Source organism: Eptesicus fuscus, chromosome 20 (assembly GCF_027574615.1).
Source record: "Eptesicus fuscus isolate TK198812 chromosome 20, DD_ASM_mEF_20220401, whole genome shotgun sequence".
NCBI classification, from domain to species: domain Eukaryota; kingdom Metazoa; phylum Chordata; class Mammalia; order Chiroptera; family Vespertilionidae; genus Eptesicus; species Eptesicus fuscus.
This window is the reverse complement of record NC_072492.1, coordinates 41,728,414-41,743,059: the sequence shown is the minus strand read 5'-3', so window position 1 is coordinate 41,743,059 and position 14,646 is coordinate 41,728,414. Positions and strand designations below refer to the sequence as shown.

The 14,646-nt window shown below is 61.4% G+C and overlaps 1 protein-coding gene across 2 annotated transcripts; it reads right to left on the bottom strand.

The window, feature by feature from the left end:
• Positions 1-784: 784 nt before the first annotated feature.
• OSBPL7 (oxysterol binding protein like 7) lies at positions 785-13,700 on the bottom strand. 2 transcript variants are annotated; one of them, XM_008153770.3, is made up of 22 exons: positions 13,576-13,700; positions 13,358-13,483; positions 13,095-13,148; positions 12,430-12,543; positions 11,993-12,103; positions 11,763-11,880; positions 11,022-11,125; positions 10,577-10,669; positions 10,361-10,493; positions 10,192-10,286; positions 9,920-10,015; positions 9,089-9,226; positions 8,393-8,486; positions 7,298-7,545; positions 6,981-7,118; positions 4,202-4,265; positions 4,004-4,082; positions 2,476-2,620; positions 2,214-2,358; positions 2,004-2,130; positions 1,748-1,870; positions 785-1,605 (listed from the first exon to the last, which is right to left on the bottom strand). In XM_008153770.3, exons 1-22 carry the CDS (start codon positions 13,648-13,650, stop codon positions 1,497-1,499), a joined length of 2,529 nt encoding a protein of 842 aa, XP_008151992.2. In that variant the 5' UTR covers positions 13,651-13,700; the 3' UTR covers positions 785-1,496. The 2 variants fall into 2 exon arrangements, with proteins under 2 accessions (XP_008151992.2, XP_054565127.1); XM_054709152.1 differs by lacking the exons at positions 785-1,605; positions 1,748-1,870 and having other exon boundaries at positions 2,011-2,086.
• Between the last annotated feature and the right edge of the window lie 946 nt (positions 13,701-14,646).

The window sequence follows — 14,646 nt, the reverse complement described above, 5'->3', positions numbered from 1 at the left end:
GCTCGACCCCCAGTAGGGGACGTGCAGGAGGCAGACGGTTGATGATTCTCATCATTGATGTTTCTATCTCTCCCTCTCCCTTCCTCTCTGAAATCAATAAAAAATATTTTTTAAAGAACAACCTCACCCTGAAAGCCAGCATTGCAATGGAAGTGACTGGGGCTCCGAGGCTACTGCAACAGTAACCTCCAGGCAAGGTCAGGTGCCGCCCAGAGCAGTGGTCGGCAAACCGCATGCGGCTCTTTGGCCCCTTGAGTGTGGCTCTTCCACAAAATACCACGGCCTGGGCGAGTCTATTTTGAAGAAGTGGCGTTAGAAGTTTAAGTTTAAAAAATTGGGCTCTCAAAAGAAATTTCAATCGTTGTCCTGTTGATATTTGGCTCTGTTGACGAATGAGTTTGCCGACCACGGGCCTAGAGGGACAGAAGTAGTCCGCGCAGGCTGTGAGGATTGAGGGAAAGAGAGGGCGTCCACCTTTTAGGCCAGGTGCGGGGTAGCTGTGGGCCTGTGCTGAGCTGGAGCGCGTGTTTAAGTGAAGGTCACAGGCCGGAGTCTGGGACAGTCTTTATTGGCGCTTGGAATGAGCAGTTCGCCTTAGTGAGAGGCGGACTGTGGAAATGAGCAGCGACAGTGGCGGACGCCCAGGTCCGGGCTGCAGTGGGGATCCTGCTCGCCTGCAAGCAGTGCTCAGGCGTGCACGCGCACACACACACGCACACACGCACACACGTACTCTTCTGCACACGCACACACTCACTCACACCGGGGGGGGGGGGGTGCTCGGAGCCGGGAGCCCTGCCTGCACAGTCTGCTCCCGCCCCTTGGAGAGGCCCCGTCGGGCTGGGGGGTGGGGAGGACTCCTGAAGGAAACCACTGGGCTGAAGGAGCGGGGAGCTGCCGGTGTTTTGCAGTCTGGGAGAAGGGGATCCAGGAGGATGAGAGAGATTGCGAGGGACCAAGCAAGGGGAGCCCCGCGGGGCCAGAGCACCGGGAGATGCTGGCGAGGGGCTTGGGAGGGACGGGGTGGAAGACAACGTCGTCCGACTCCTCCCCTTCACTCACCCCAACCACACAGCTGGGGCCAGAGCCCTGGGCATAGAAAGCCTGGGGAGCATCCAGGGGTCCCCTGTGTCCTAGGAAGGCACTGAAACAGGGGAAAGATCCTGGAGAGCCTAGAGTCTCCCCCAAGCCCCCCAACAGGGAAGAAAGGGGGTGACAGAGCAAGAAGGGTCTTACATGCCGGTTATGGGGGCAACGAGACTGGGAAGCACGAACCCTGTTCTCACCCAAACATGGGACGGGCGACGGGCTGAGATGCACCCCTCTGGCCGGCAGAGGGGAGCGGGCCAGAGCCAGGCGGCCCCTGTGGTCTCCAGGGCAGTGGGGGGCGGAGGAGGGGGAGGGCCTGGCCTCGCCCATGTGTCCAGCCCATGTGTCCGTGGTGGGGATGGAGGCAGGAGGGAGGAGGAGGGAGCCGCCCGCCCCCGGGGCCGGGGCTACCAGAGCACGGCCCCGTCGAGGTTCCCGTAGCCCGGCTCGGCCCGCAGCCGCCAGTACGTGTTGTTCGTCACCCACCACTCCTTCCCGCTGCCGTCTGTCTGCCGCCTGGGGGAAGAGAGCCAGGAAGGAGACGTGTGAACATCCAGAAGGAAGGCCGGTTGGAGATGCTGCCTCCCAATGCGGCCCCTCTCAAAGCAGGAAGGGGCCAGAGCGGGGGACAGGGGAGCCTCAACCGAGGGCCCAGGACCTGAAGAAGCGAGCCTGGTGGACGATATTGTTCTCCTCCATCACCCTGCGCCTGTCCCGCTGAAGCTGCTCGATCCTTCTCTTCTGGGCCTCGGCGGCCTGGATGTTCCCCTCCTCCAGGTACCTGAGCATCCAGACCGCCATCAGGGGAACGGTCCCCTCCGGGGCCCCCCAACCCGAGGCCCTGAGGCAACGGAGGGAAGGAAGGACGCCGTTCCAGCGCCACGTGGGGGAGGGAGGAGCTGCCCGGCACTGACCTCTGGTCTGGCCGGAGCCGAGTGTCCGTGGAAGGCAGTGACCGTTTCAGCTCCGCCGTCAGCTCATTCAGCTCCAGGGCAAACTGGGTGAAGCCGAAGTTTCGCTCATGGTCTGGGGGCATGGAGTCTGGGGGGAAGGCAGGGGCTGGGGCAGGTGGACTTCCATAGCTGCCCTCGCCCTGCCCGGTCCTCCCCCATCGCCCCACTTACTGGGTTTCCAGATGCACTGACCACCAGGCAGGGGTCCCCGGTACAGCCCCTCGTTCCACTTCCCGAAGAGCCGGTGGAGGACACGGCCGCTCCGGCTGAACACGGCGCCCTGCACCTCGTGGATGTTGGAGCTCCAGTACTTGGCCTGGGGTGGGGTGGGGTGGGGTGGGGGCAGGTGGCTTAGGGAGGTGTTCCCTCCGCTTCCCCAGCGTGAGCCGCGGGGGCGGCGGGCGGCCCGGCAGGGGCAGGGGCGTGTGCCCACCTTGCAGAAGGTGATCTTGCAGTGACAGGAGCTGTCCTTCGTGTTCCGGATGAGGACCTCCCCATAGTGCTCGATCCAGCGCTGGCCACTCAGGATGTTGTGAATGCAGGACGTCACCTTGTTCCACTCAAAGTGGTCCCCAAACCTGGGAGAGACGGAGCACGGGAGGGCAGCGGGCCGGCCCTGAGCCAGAGCCCCCGGCTCTTTGGGGGCAGGTCACCTGGGTCTGTGCAAGACACCCTGGGGCCCTGGCTCTGACCTGCCGTGAAGGGTGACTTACTTACAAAGCAGAGCGGCCTTCCCAGAAAATATTCAACTAACACGTCTCCGCTCATTAAATTCCTGAGTGCCTAAGTCAGGCATGTCAAACTCGTGGCCCTCGGGCTGCAAAATGAGGCATGTGGCCTGCCAGCCTCGAGTTTGACATGCTTGGTCATAGAGATTAAAAAACACAGGCTGGCCGAAACCGGTTTGGCTCAGTGGATACAGCGTCGGCCTGCGGACTGAAGGGTCCTGGGTTCGATTCCGGTCAAGGGCATGTACCTTGGCTGCGGGCACATCCCCAGTAGGGGGTGTGCAGGAGGCAGCTGATCGATGTTTCTCTCTCATCGATGTTTCTAACTCTCTATCCCTCTCCCTACCTCTCTGTGGAAAATCAATAAAATATATTAAAAAAACACACACACACAAAAAAAAACCACGGGCTGTGCCCTTGGATGCCAGGATGGTGGTGGCCCTGTTCCACTACCCTGTTTACCCCCCACTTCTATCGGTATTACTCATTACTCTTACTTTATTTTTTTTAATATATATATATATATATATATATATATATATATATATATATATATATATATTTTTTACTTCAGAGAGGAAGGGAGAGGGAGAGAAAGAGAGAGAAACAGACCGAGCCCGCAACCCGGGCATGTGCCCTGACCGGGAATCGAACCGCGACTTCCTGCCGGGCTACTCTTATTTGATAGAAGAGGGAGCTCGAGGCTCAGAGGCGTCAAGTCCTTTTTGCCACTCGATTGACTGTTAAGTGGCAGAAGCAGGACTCTCAGCCAGGACTTCTGACCCCGAAGCCCAGGCTCTCCCTCCCGCTCCCCGACACCGGCCTCTGGCTGACTCCTGGCTGCAGTCCCCACCTGTAAAATGAGCTGGATGTGGTTTGTGACCAGCTCTGAGATCATTTAGGTGTGTGTGTGTGTGTGCGTGTGCATGTGCGTGTGAGTATGTGTGTGTGCGTGCGTGTGTGTGTTCTGGCTTGAAGTCTCCAATGCATTTCTTACTGTGAGTCATGGTCAAAAAGTGTGAAAGCCACTGCATCCGATGCCGGCGATGAGCCCTCCCAGCTCTCCCAAGCTAAGCCGCCTCCCCTTTCTCTATGGGAAACTGCTGCAAATACAGGGGCAAAACGTAGTCCCCTCCTGTCCTGCCTCCGCCCCATCCAGCCGGGAGGAGGGCCTGTGGGCGGAGGGCCTGTGGGCGGGCCTGGCTGCGCGCACCGAGCACCGAGGACACTCACCTGGGCAGGCTGACGTTCACGGTGCCCACAGGCACAATCTCCAGGGATTTCCCCCAGAACTTGTTCTTCCATTTCATGTCTGCGGTGGGGTTGGGGAGGGAGAGGGACAGCAATGATAAGACCAGAGAGTGTCCCAGCCCCTCCCCCATCTGCCCTGCACCGCCCGCCCAGGTCCACCCACCCATGGCCCCTCCGCACCTTGCCAGAAAATGAAGTTCTCAGACTCCGCATGGCAGGCCGAGATGGGGGGGTGGTGGGAGACCTTGGGGAACAAGGAAGTTCTCTTGAGGCTGCCCTTGAGGCCCCCGAAAGTCCCTTCCCCCCCACCCCCCTGGGAACCGGAAGATCAGTTAGTTCCAGTCTCTTTCCCTGTGATCCTTGGCCACCACCCAAAGCCCATCATTTTCTCTTTGTCCACGAGGCCCCTGCGTTCCCCCTTCCCACTCGCTCCCCGCTGGAGTCCTCTCACCACCCGGTCTACGGTGCCCTCCAGAACCCCTGCTGAGGCCTGGAAAGTTCTCTCGCAGGGACAGGTGGGGACTCCACTGCGCCCTGCTGACAGCCAACCCTCCCAGGAGGACCCCTTCCCTCCCCTTCTCCCCAAAGCTGATACCATCCTGCAGCCTCCGCGCTACGTGGAAAACCCTGACCTTGTGCCCACCCCTGGAACCTTGGACTCCGGCATCTCCCAGCCTGCTGTCCTGCCTCTCTGCCCATCCCCTGTCACCTGGAGCTCCTGCCAAGACTCCCGGCCGCTCTGCTTTGCCGTGGCCTGTCAGCCAGGGCTTCCCCTCCTTCCCACGCAGCTGCGGCTCCTCACCGCTCCCAGCCCTCTCACCTGTCCCCCTGCGGCCACTCGCCACAACCCCCAGCACCTGCAGACCCCTCTGTGCTGCCCCAACTCCCTGCTCATTAGACCCCCCTCGCCCCTGTGTGTCACACAGACAGCACATGCTGAGCAACTTCAGAACCGACAGCGCGTCTACACCTGGGACCTCAGCATCACCCACAATCCTCTGAGGGCCTCCACCCAAGCCTACCCTTCAAACCACATTCACCCCCATAATCAGAGGGAGAACACAGCAGGCGACTCCTTCCACCAATTTACGGGCTCCCACCCCAATCCTCTGCCAGGCCAGGGCCCCTCTCGTCCTCACGCTGCCTCCCGCCCCTTCCTGTAGCCCCCCCCCCCCCCCCCCGCTCCTCCCATCGCCCCTCTCTCTGCACTGCAGTCTTTCCCTCTAGATCGCTCTTTCTCTCCGAACTGAAATACATCCTATTCCTGCCGCCAGAAGCAAGAGTAAACCTTGCCTTTCCAGTCAGGCGCATCTTTGCTGGCGCATGCGGGGGGCAGGCACTGGCCGCAGCTGCCCCAGAGGGGCGAGGTGGGGGCACTTTCTGCTCTTCACACGGTTGGGCTGCGGGAACTCATCACCATGTTTTCAAAAACATTTCAAATAGAAGCCAACACACAAAATTGCCTCAACCCTTTATCTCCCCCTCTGGCTGCCACCGTCTTTCCTTCCTCTTTCCCTCACGGTAACGTTTTTTTGAAATATCCTGCACTTCTCTCTCTTACTTCCACTTTACAGGCACCCAGCCTCACCCCCAACCTGTGTCTGAGCTCTCCCTCATCAGGAAGCTAAGGACACCCCCTAAGTCCCGTGGCCCCACCCTCCCCCTCCCCCTGCACCTCAGGGCTCCTCCCCCCTCCCCCCCACACTCCCCCAGACCCTTTCTGTCAGCAGTCGGGGACTTCGGGGACTTCGCCTGCCACCTGAGGGGTGACTTCCTGATCCGTCAGCCCCCCGTCCAGTGCTTTCCGAGGAGCTCCAAGCCCAGATGCCCCAGGGCCCACTGGACGTCTCCCCTTGGAAGTCAAGCCCCCGTGGACAGGAGTCTCCCTAATTCAGTTACCTTCTTCCCCTATGCTCCATCTTGCTAACTGGCAACGCCACACACACACACACACACACACCCCAAAATTCCCCAGTCCGAATTCCAGACCAGACCCCCTCAGACTTCTCCCTCTCATCAGCCGCCTTCCCTGCTCCCCAAGTGTAAGAACATCCTGTTCACCGCTGAGTCCTGTCAAGGGCAAGACATAAATAGCTCTTAACCCCGCACCCCCGTCCACCCAATCCAGCTGCCACGGCCTAAGTGCAGGTCCTCATCAGCTCCAGAGGAAGGACCGAAATGCCCTCCTAATGGCTCCTCTGACCGTACACCTCTGCCGGAATGCTCTCTACAAAGCGTAATTCTGAGCACGTCACTCCACCAGTGCCTCCCCGTAGCCTTCAGGACTTAAAAACAACCAGCCCCTCCTCACCTCCACCACCTACAGGGCTCCGTGGGTCTGGCCCTGCCTTGTCCCCCAGCCCTGTCCCTAACGCCTCCCAAACGCCTCCATCCCTTCCTTTACTGTCTGGAACACCCCGTCCGACCCACTCCCGTGTACTCCTGGACAACTCCATTCTTCAAGACGTAGCTCAAGATCACCCCCTAGAGTCGGGGTGGGGAACCTTTTTTCTGCCAAGAGCCATTAGGATATTTCTAACATCATTCACTTAATATAATTCACTTCATATAAATTATGTTGCTATGAAAAAAGCTCCCAGATTTATTGAATTTCAAGTCCCACCTGTGGTTGCCTTGGCAGGGCCAGACCAAATGACTTTGGGGGCCTCATACCACCCGCGGGCCGGACGTGCCCCAGCCCTGCCCCAGAGCCTGCCTTCCCAGGCAGGGGTGCCGCAGAACCTCCTACGAGCTCCCATGATCCCAGCTCTAGCGTGGGGCACAGTAGCCCCTTGTTTCAGTCTGTCTCCCACACTAAGCGGGGCGCTCCTTCGAGCAGAGCCCTCTGTCCCTCCATCATGTGGCCCGGGGCTCTCCCAGGCCCTGGCCTCTCGGAAGCGCAGGTGCTTCCCTGCCCCGCCCACCCGTGAGGACAGCCCCCTTCTCCCGGGGCTCCCACCTGCTCACTGATGAAGCGGAAGCCTCGGTCAGGCCGCTCACACTCGTAGGTCTCCCCCAGGACGGGGTTGAAGGGCTTGCAGCCTGCTCGGTGGTACGTGGAGGAGTAGGCAGAGACGGCAAAGGCTGCGATGTACACCTGCAGGGGGAAGGCCGGGGAGAACGCCATGGGGTGGTGGGATCGGAGCAAGGGCTGGGGTCCTGGGGTGGGACTTTGGAGCAAGGGGACAGCGCAGCCAGGATTTTCTGGGAGGCAGGGGCCCGCGGGGTGTGGGGAGAGGCAGCCTGACGGGGCCGGGGGCGGGTTGGGGCCAGTACCATGCGCTCGCAGGGGTCGGCGATGCGGCTGGCCTGGTCCAGGAGGCTGCTGTACTCCAGCTCCTCGCAGAGCCGCTGCAGAGTGTTGAGTGGCTCGTTGAGCTGCACGGGCATCGACACCTTGGACAGGTCCTTGCCGATGTTGTTGCGCAGGATGTTCCACAGGCTGACGTCAACCCCGGGCCCGCTGGCCGCCGGCAGGCAGCGGCGACGGGGTGGCCCCAGAGCTCTCCCTGGAACACACCCCGCTGGGGCCCAGCCCAGCCAGGTCACTCTCTGGCACCCAGACACAGCAGGCCCACAGCCCAGCCCACAGCCCACTGCCTCCCACCCCACGTCCCAGCCTGGACTCACTAGGGGGCAGGGCGGCTGGGAATCTAATTCTTTTTTTTTTTTTTAATGTATTTTTATTGATTTCAGAGAGGAAGGGGGAGGGAGATAGAAACATCAATAATGAGAATCATCGATCAGCTGCCTCCCGCACGCGCCCCCCACCGGGGATCAAGCCCACAATCCAGGCATGTGCCCCCGACCGGAACCGAACCCGGGACCCCTCGGTCCGCAGGTCGATGCGGGATCTAATTCCTCAGTTCACAGGCCGACTCTCTATCCACTGAGCCAAATCAGCTAGGGCTGGGATCTAATTCTTGACATGCTCTGGGGGGACCCTGTACCCCAGAAACCCTTTCCGAGTCCCCACCCTTGCCTTCTGTTCCTTTCATAAACGTGGAGACTGATTATCAGGATGTAGGTTATTCAGCCCATTTCACAGGTGAGGACACAGGCTCCAGCAAGTAAGATGACAAGTCCAAAGCCACACTGCTGAGCAGCGGCCACGTGGGGGCGTCTCCGTCTCTACAGGCCCTCCCTGACCCTTTTCAGAAAACCAGACCGGAGCCTGTCCCACCTCTGGAGCCACTCCTGGTACATTCCAGAGCTTCCGGCTTAGCCTTCCTCACCTCCTGGGTCACCTCTGGAATTAGCACCCGAAGCTACCAGTCACCACAAGGGACTGCCTCCCCAAGGGGCCTGGGCGTGGCCACCACCATTTCTCCGCCGCCCCCGCCCCTCGCTGCCCAAACACCTGGCGGGCACCTTTCTGATAGCGCTCAGCTCCCCTGAGGTCCAGCACCTCCTCGGACAGGCTGGTGGTGATCTCACTGATGCTCGACTCCTCCTCCTCTGAGCCCTGGGCCGGGACAGATGACAGGCCGGGCAGACTGGGCCTCCCCCGGGCGGCTGGGCAGTGCCCAGGGCCTGGCAAGACTCTGCCCAGCTAGCCCTTTGGTGGGAAGGGGAAGAGAATATATTTGGGGAGGTCTGAGCCCTAAGACACTGACCCGGGAGGCCTGGCATGCCTGAGGGAGGGCCTGGCCGTATGAGTGGGGTGGGAGGTTGGGGGTTAGGGGTTTGGGGAGAGAAACTCAGGGACTTTGAATCCGTGAGGAAAACAAAGGGAATGGAAACTGGGATCACTAAGATTCGAGGGTGTAGGGTGGGGGTCCAGGGAGCACCGGGTCTGAAATGGGGTCACAAGGAGATGGCTGGGGTGGAGCTGAGGCAGCAATTTCAGGGGAGCACCATGGGGATAAAGTGCGTCAGACTGGACGACGGTCCCCAGCAGAGATCCGTGATCAGGGCCCTCGAACCCTGCAGGGCTGTCCGTGTTCCCAGAACAGCAGCTGAGGCGGTTAGAAGGGACTGGGACTCCGTAGGGTCTCGTCTCTCTGGATCCCACCCCTCTATCCACAGGGCCCCCCGCTCTGACTGCCAGCTTCCCACCTCCCTCACCTCGTTCTCAGAAGAGCTGGCGGAGAGAAGCACCTCGCAGGCATCGAAGAACTCCGTGTGGGAATCCGCGAGGGACAGGACGCTGCTCTGAGACAGCTGGGGGGTCAGCTCCCGCCCCTTCATGTACAGAGTTTCTTGCTGTGGGAGCGGGACGGAGGTCAGCCGGGCCGGGAGAGGCAGGCAGGGCTCCCCTAGCCCGCCAGCTCCCTTCGGAGGGAAGCGTAACCGGGACTGAGTGTGAAACCTGTCGAGCAGGAGAAGACGGGGCGAGCGTAGTGGAGTGAACCCCAGCCTGGGGGTAAGGAGACACGGGTCCCACCATAACTGTTCACGCTTCCTGGGCACCGGCTCTGAGCCCGGCTCCAGGCCCTGTGTGCGTATGAAGTCCATCTGTCCTGACGCTCACCCTGTGAGGCTGAGTGTCCTTACTACCCCCACTTTGCAGACTACGACACTGAGGCTCCGCGTCACCAGGTTGGCCTGTGGTGGAGCCAGATTCAAGCCCATGGAGGCCCCGGAGTCTCTGCTCGGACTCCTAACTCCCAGCTCAGCTGGCCCGCAAGGCGGAGAGCGGAGCCCCCCAATGGGACTCTGTGAGCCTCAGTTTCCTCATCTATGACTTGAGGGAAGGAGTCGCTGCCTCACGGGCCTCTGAATTAGATGAAAGCATCTGCACACTGTTAAGCAATGACCAAGAGGTGGCTGCTGCCAGTGTTGGACGTGAAAGGGTTGGAGCTAGGATTTCTGGGCCGTTGCAGGTCTGAACTCCAGCCGTGCCTTCTTCCTGCTAGAGCGTAGGGCCCAGGAGGACAGAGGCCACCCGGCTCCTACCTCCTCGGGGTTGAGGGAGCTAAAGGAGTCCGCCGTGGTGTCCGAGGACATGGACAGGGAATGGAGGCGCCTTGGGCCAGCGGAGGCCTCGGAGACCTGCAGGGACAGGGTGAGGAGACAGGGTCCCAGGAGGATAAGCCTGCCCGGCCCTGCCAGGCAGATACGGCCTCTGCCACGCGCCCGCCGGGCCCAGATCTGGGACCACCCCCAGGCCTGCAGACCTCAGTCTCGAGCCCCCTCCTCCCATCGGCCACCCTGTCCCCAAGCCTCACCCCCAGTCTGGACAGCTCGGAACCCTGGTGCAGATGCCTCAGTTGGTCCCGTTCAGCGGTGAGGGCGGCCAGGACGCTGCTGAGGGAGCTGTGCACTGCGAGGGCAGGGGCAGGCCGTCAGAGCCTCCTCCTCGCCCCCTGCGCCCGCCACCCTCCAGCGCACACTCACCCTTCTGGGCCAGGGCCCAGAAACTGCGCTGCAGGTGGGCATAGTCTGGGGGTGGCAGCCCCCGGGGCCCTGAGTGGTCCCGGGACTCCAGGTACCGAGATAGGTTGGGAACAGAGCCGTGGAGACGACCCACCTGTGGGGGGAGGAGAGGGGTTGAAGGGGACGGCGTTCTTCAGAGCCTCCCACCCAGGGACCGGGGTCTACACCCCACCTCACCCGTCCGATGGTGTCGTCCTTGGCAAAGCTCTGTGTGCACCACATGCGGCTGGTCCGTTTCCCCTTCTTGGGTCTCTCCGTCGTCACGGAGGCCTAGCAAGTGCCAGTGAGGGAGGTTTCACTCTCAGGGTGGGGAGAGGGGCAGCAGCCATCGGAGCCGGGAGAGAGGCAGGTGGCCACGGAAGAGGGCACAGGGACAAGCGACATCCCAGAGAAAGGAGCCCGATGCCCCGGCAGACGGGGGGGAAGGGTGGCTCCAAAGGGACAGAGCGACAGCCCCGAGGCAGTCTGGTCAGAGGAAGAGAGGAACTGGGCAGATGCGTGCCTCTCTGAAAACAGCAGTGACGCAAGGGCACTGGGGACCTGTCCCAGGAAGTGATGGCATGGAAGCGGCAAGCCGGCGAGAGCCCCCTGGCAGGAGCCTGCACCCTCCCCTGGGCCTCACCTGGTGCGTGGGGATCACAGGGGCTGAGGGGATGCGGTGCAGGGACTCCAGGCTCTGGAGGAGTCTGTGCAGTTCCTGGAGCTTCCCCTGACACTCCGAGAGCTCTGCGGGAAGAACGAATGAGGAAGTCCTCCCAACACTGGACGGGTACCCCGAAGTCTGTCCCCCAGCTTTCCTTCCTCCTCCCCCGGCAGCCAGGGAAGTCCTGACAGTCTTCCTCCCCCTGACCCCGAATCGTGAGCCCACAGACGTTCCCAGTTCCCACCGTTGATCTGGCCCCACCCTGGTTTCCCCGGGAAAGCGGCACCCAATCTCCACTGTCGCCACCTCACACCTTCCCTCTGCCGCCTCACGCTCTCTGGGGCCTCACCTGGCTTGCACTCCCCTCTCCCGGGCCAACATCACAGCCCCCCTCCAGGAACCCGATGCTCGAGTCCCACTCCCTGCACTCCTCCGCCCTGCTCTGGCACCTGCATCTTCTCTCTCATGAGGCCTGGCCCCGGGTCTCGCCTGCCCATGTGCCACGAGCCCCACCACCCTCTGGAGGACGGGGACTCCCCGGACGGGGCCTGGGGAGACCCAATCAGCTTGGAGGCAGAGGCTGTCTCCCCCACCAGACCGGGGCCCCCTGAGGCATGAAGATGCCATTTTAACATTTTCTCCTTCTTGTGACGGCTGATGCCACGTAAACTTGACAGTGTGGGCCCTACCCGCGGAGACGTGGTGCCAGGGGCCCCTCACCGTGAGAGCAGCGGTCTAGGCCATCACTGCCCCTCAGCCAGGAAGACACCTTCTCCCGAGGCCCCACCCCAGGGAGAGCTGAGGCACTGATCGCTGTGGGGAGCTGGGCACCAGGAACCTGTGGGGTGAGTGGAGGGTCAGGAAGGATGGTGCCCACCTCCCTGGGTCTCGCTGTTCCCTGAAGCTGCCGCACCCGAACCCCACGGCTCCTGCCCCAGGGCCCATCTTACCTTCCGGTGAGAGTTGCTGGGCAGCGGGCCGCGGGGCACGTCCAGGCGCTGGGCCAGGCGATGGGCACGCAGCTGGGCCACCCAGCTCTGGAACAGGTCCTGGGATTTGATCTGCAGACGTGAGGGGGAGGGGGGCGGACACATGAAAGGAGGACTGCTTTCCAGGGCAGGAAGCTGGGGCTCTGGCTTTATGTCCAGCTTCTGCAAAGGCCCCTGCCGGAGGTGGAACCCAGCCTCCCCAACGTCCGAGCTCTGAGTCCTGTTTGTTCATATAACAACCAGCAGGGGCGGTTTGCCATTGGCTATTGGACACGATGGGAGCTCCCTTCTTATCAAACTCAGGGACGGACCCTCAGCCCCTGTCCCCCTCTCCTGGGTGCCCCAGTGCCTCTGCCAGGCTGGGGACCAAGCCACCAACTGGCTCGCAGGGATGTCACCTTGAGGTGGTAGATGTTGTCTTCGGTGTCAAGGTCAATGCGCTGGGCCTTTTTGTTGATGGACATGACAGACAGTCGGACATCGATGGAGCCATGCAGCTTCCCCTTGGTGATCTGGGGTGGGGGCAGAGTGGGGAAAGGGATGTTTTTAGACCCCGGGGCCACAGAGCCATCATGTCCCTGAGGCCACTTAAGACCAAGCAGCAAGTTCACTCTCATAACGAAGTCACAGTCCTTCTGTGCACAGAACTCAGAAGTCACATTCTGAGCTCCAGGGAGTCACAGAGCAGGGAAAACTGTCCCGCACCCCCTCTCGGGGGTCTGCAAGGCTGAGGAATAGAGAGCCGGGCTGCTTGGCCTTCAGTTCCTTATTCCCAGCTCGAGAACAGAACGAGGAGGAGGAGGATCAAGCTCCCCTTTCTTGGGCACTTTTGTGCCAGGCACTGTCCTGAGGGCCCTTACCAAGAGGACAATGACCTTACACGTGGGTGGTCGCACTCTCCCCATCTTAGAGACGAGGGAAGACACCTGCTCAAGGCCCCACACCCAGGAACAGTGTGCCTGGGATTCAGGTCCTGCTCTGGGGGGTTCCGGAAGCCCCCTGCCTGCCCAGGGCATTTTGGGACCCGATTCCTCCCATCACCCCCAGCCAGGCCCTGACTCACATCTTGCCGAGTGGTTGCATAGCGAAGGATCCCGTCCTCGAGCACGAAATATCTCTGTGCCGTCACCCAGGAGGAACAGGACCCAGGTGACCAAGAGGAAAGGGTGTGAGGAGAGAGCAACTACACACATGGACCCTTCTTCCCCTTCTTCACACACACACACACACACACACACACACACACACACACACCAATACCCAGCAGCCTCCAGCATCCCCCCGTGCTGCCCTGAATCTGGCCCTGCCCTTTGCCCTGGAACCTACCTTGTGCCAGCCCTTCAGAGGCCACTTCCTCTTCTTGAGCAGGTGGCCCTCCTGCCTCTCGGGCATGATACCCTCTGCGCCTCGCCGGCCCCGAGGCTCCTCCACCACCTCCCACAGCTCAGAGGCCTGCAGTCCAGGACAGAGTTGGGGGGGGGGTGCTGTTGAGGGTCCTTGGGGCCAAATAAAGCCCACCCCCTGCCGGCTTCCCGCCCTCAGACCTGCTGGGCACTGCTGGACTTGGCAGACTGAGCGCTCTCGGACAGCGAGGGGGGGCCCCTCTCTTGGAAGTCCATGGAGAAGGGAGCGGCCACTCCCTGCTGAGGACTCAGAGCAGGGTGGGAGGGGAAGGATGTCACCTTGTCCTGAGGGGGCCCTTGAAGCAAGAGAGAGGGAGACCTCATTAGCACAGTTCCTGCTAGCGCCTCCTCCACCTCCAACCTGTCCTGCTCCCTCTAGGACCACACTTCCCCAACACATCTTCCGCTCCCCTGTCCCGCCTCTCCTGAGTCTGTCCCTCCCTCACCTTGGGTGGGTCTCCCTGCCTCCAGCTTCCTGCAGCCACTGCGATAGCTCAGAGAGGCAGGCATGTGCCCAGAGGAAACCAGGAAAAGTCCACCCAGCCCCACCCTGAGCACACATTCTGGGGCTCCAGGAAACACTGGGCGCTTTCTCTGAAGGGTTCCTTAGGAGGATCAGAGTGAGGAGAGGAGTGAAGAAAGAGGCTCCAGAAAAGGCCAGAGGAGTTCAGAGACGAGACAAGCAAGATCTCAGTCCAGCTCCTCCTCCCTCCTTCAGGACCCCTGCACCGCCACCACCATGGCCTGGAGACTCCCCTACCAGGACCTCCTCCCCCAACGCCGAGTCCCCCAGCCCCTTCACCCCAACTCCCCGCTAACTGGTCCCCAGATCCTCTAGTTCTTGGGCTCCCATTTTCTGATGGGGAAACTGGGGCCTGGGACAGCCCCCATTGTTCCCTGTGCCTCCTCCCATCAGACATCCCCCTAGGATGCCCACCTCAGATGCTCAGTGTCCCCCAAAGCCTCTCCATCCCCTATCATCCCAGTCCTTGGGGTTCCTGAGAAGTACCACCCACCCAGAGAGCAGGGGACTGAGCGGACGGGGATGAGGAGGAAGTGGGGGGCGGAGAAGAGCTGGCCAAGAACATGCCGAGGTCTGCACAGGTCCCTGCAGCAGTGCCCACAGGCGCCCTTGGCACCCGCTCAGGCCATCCTGGCTCCACCGGGAGATCAATAATGCAGGAGGCTCTGTGTGTGTGAGACGGGGGAGGG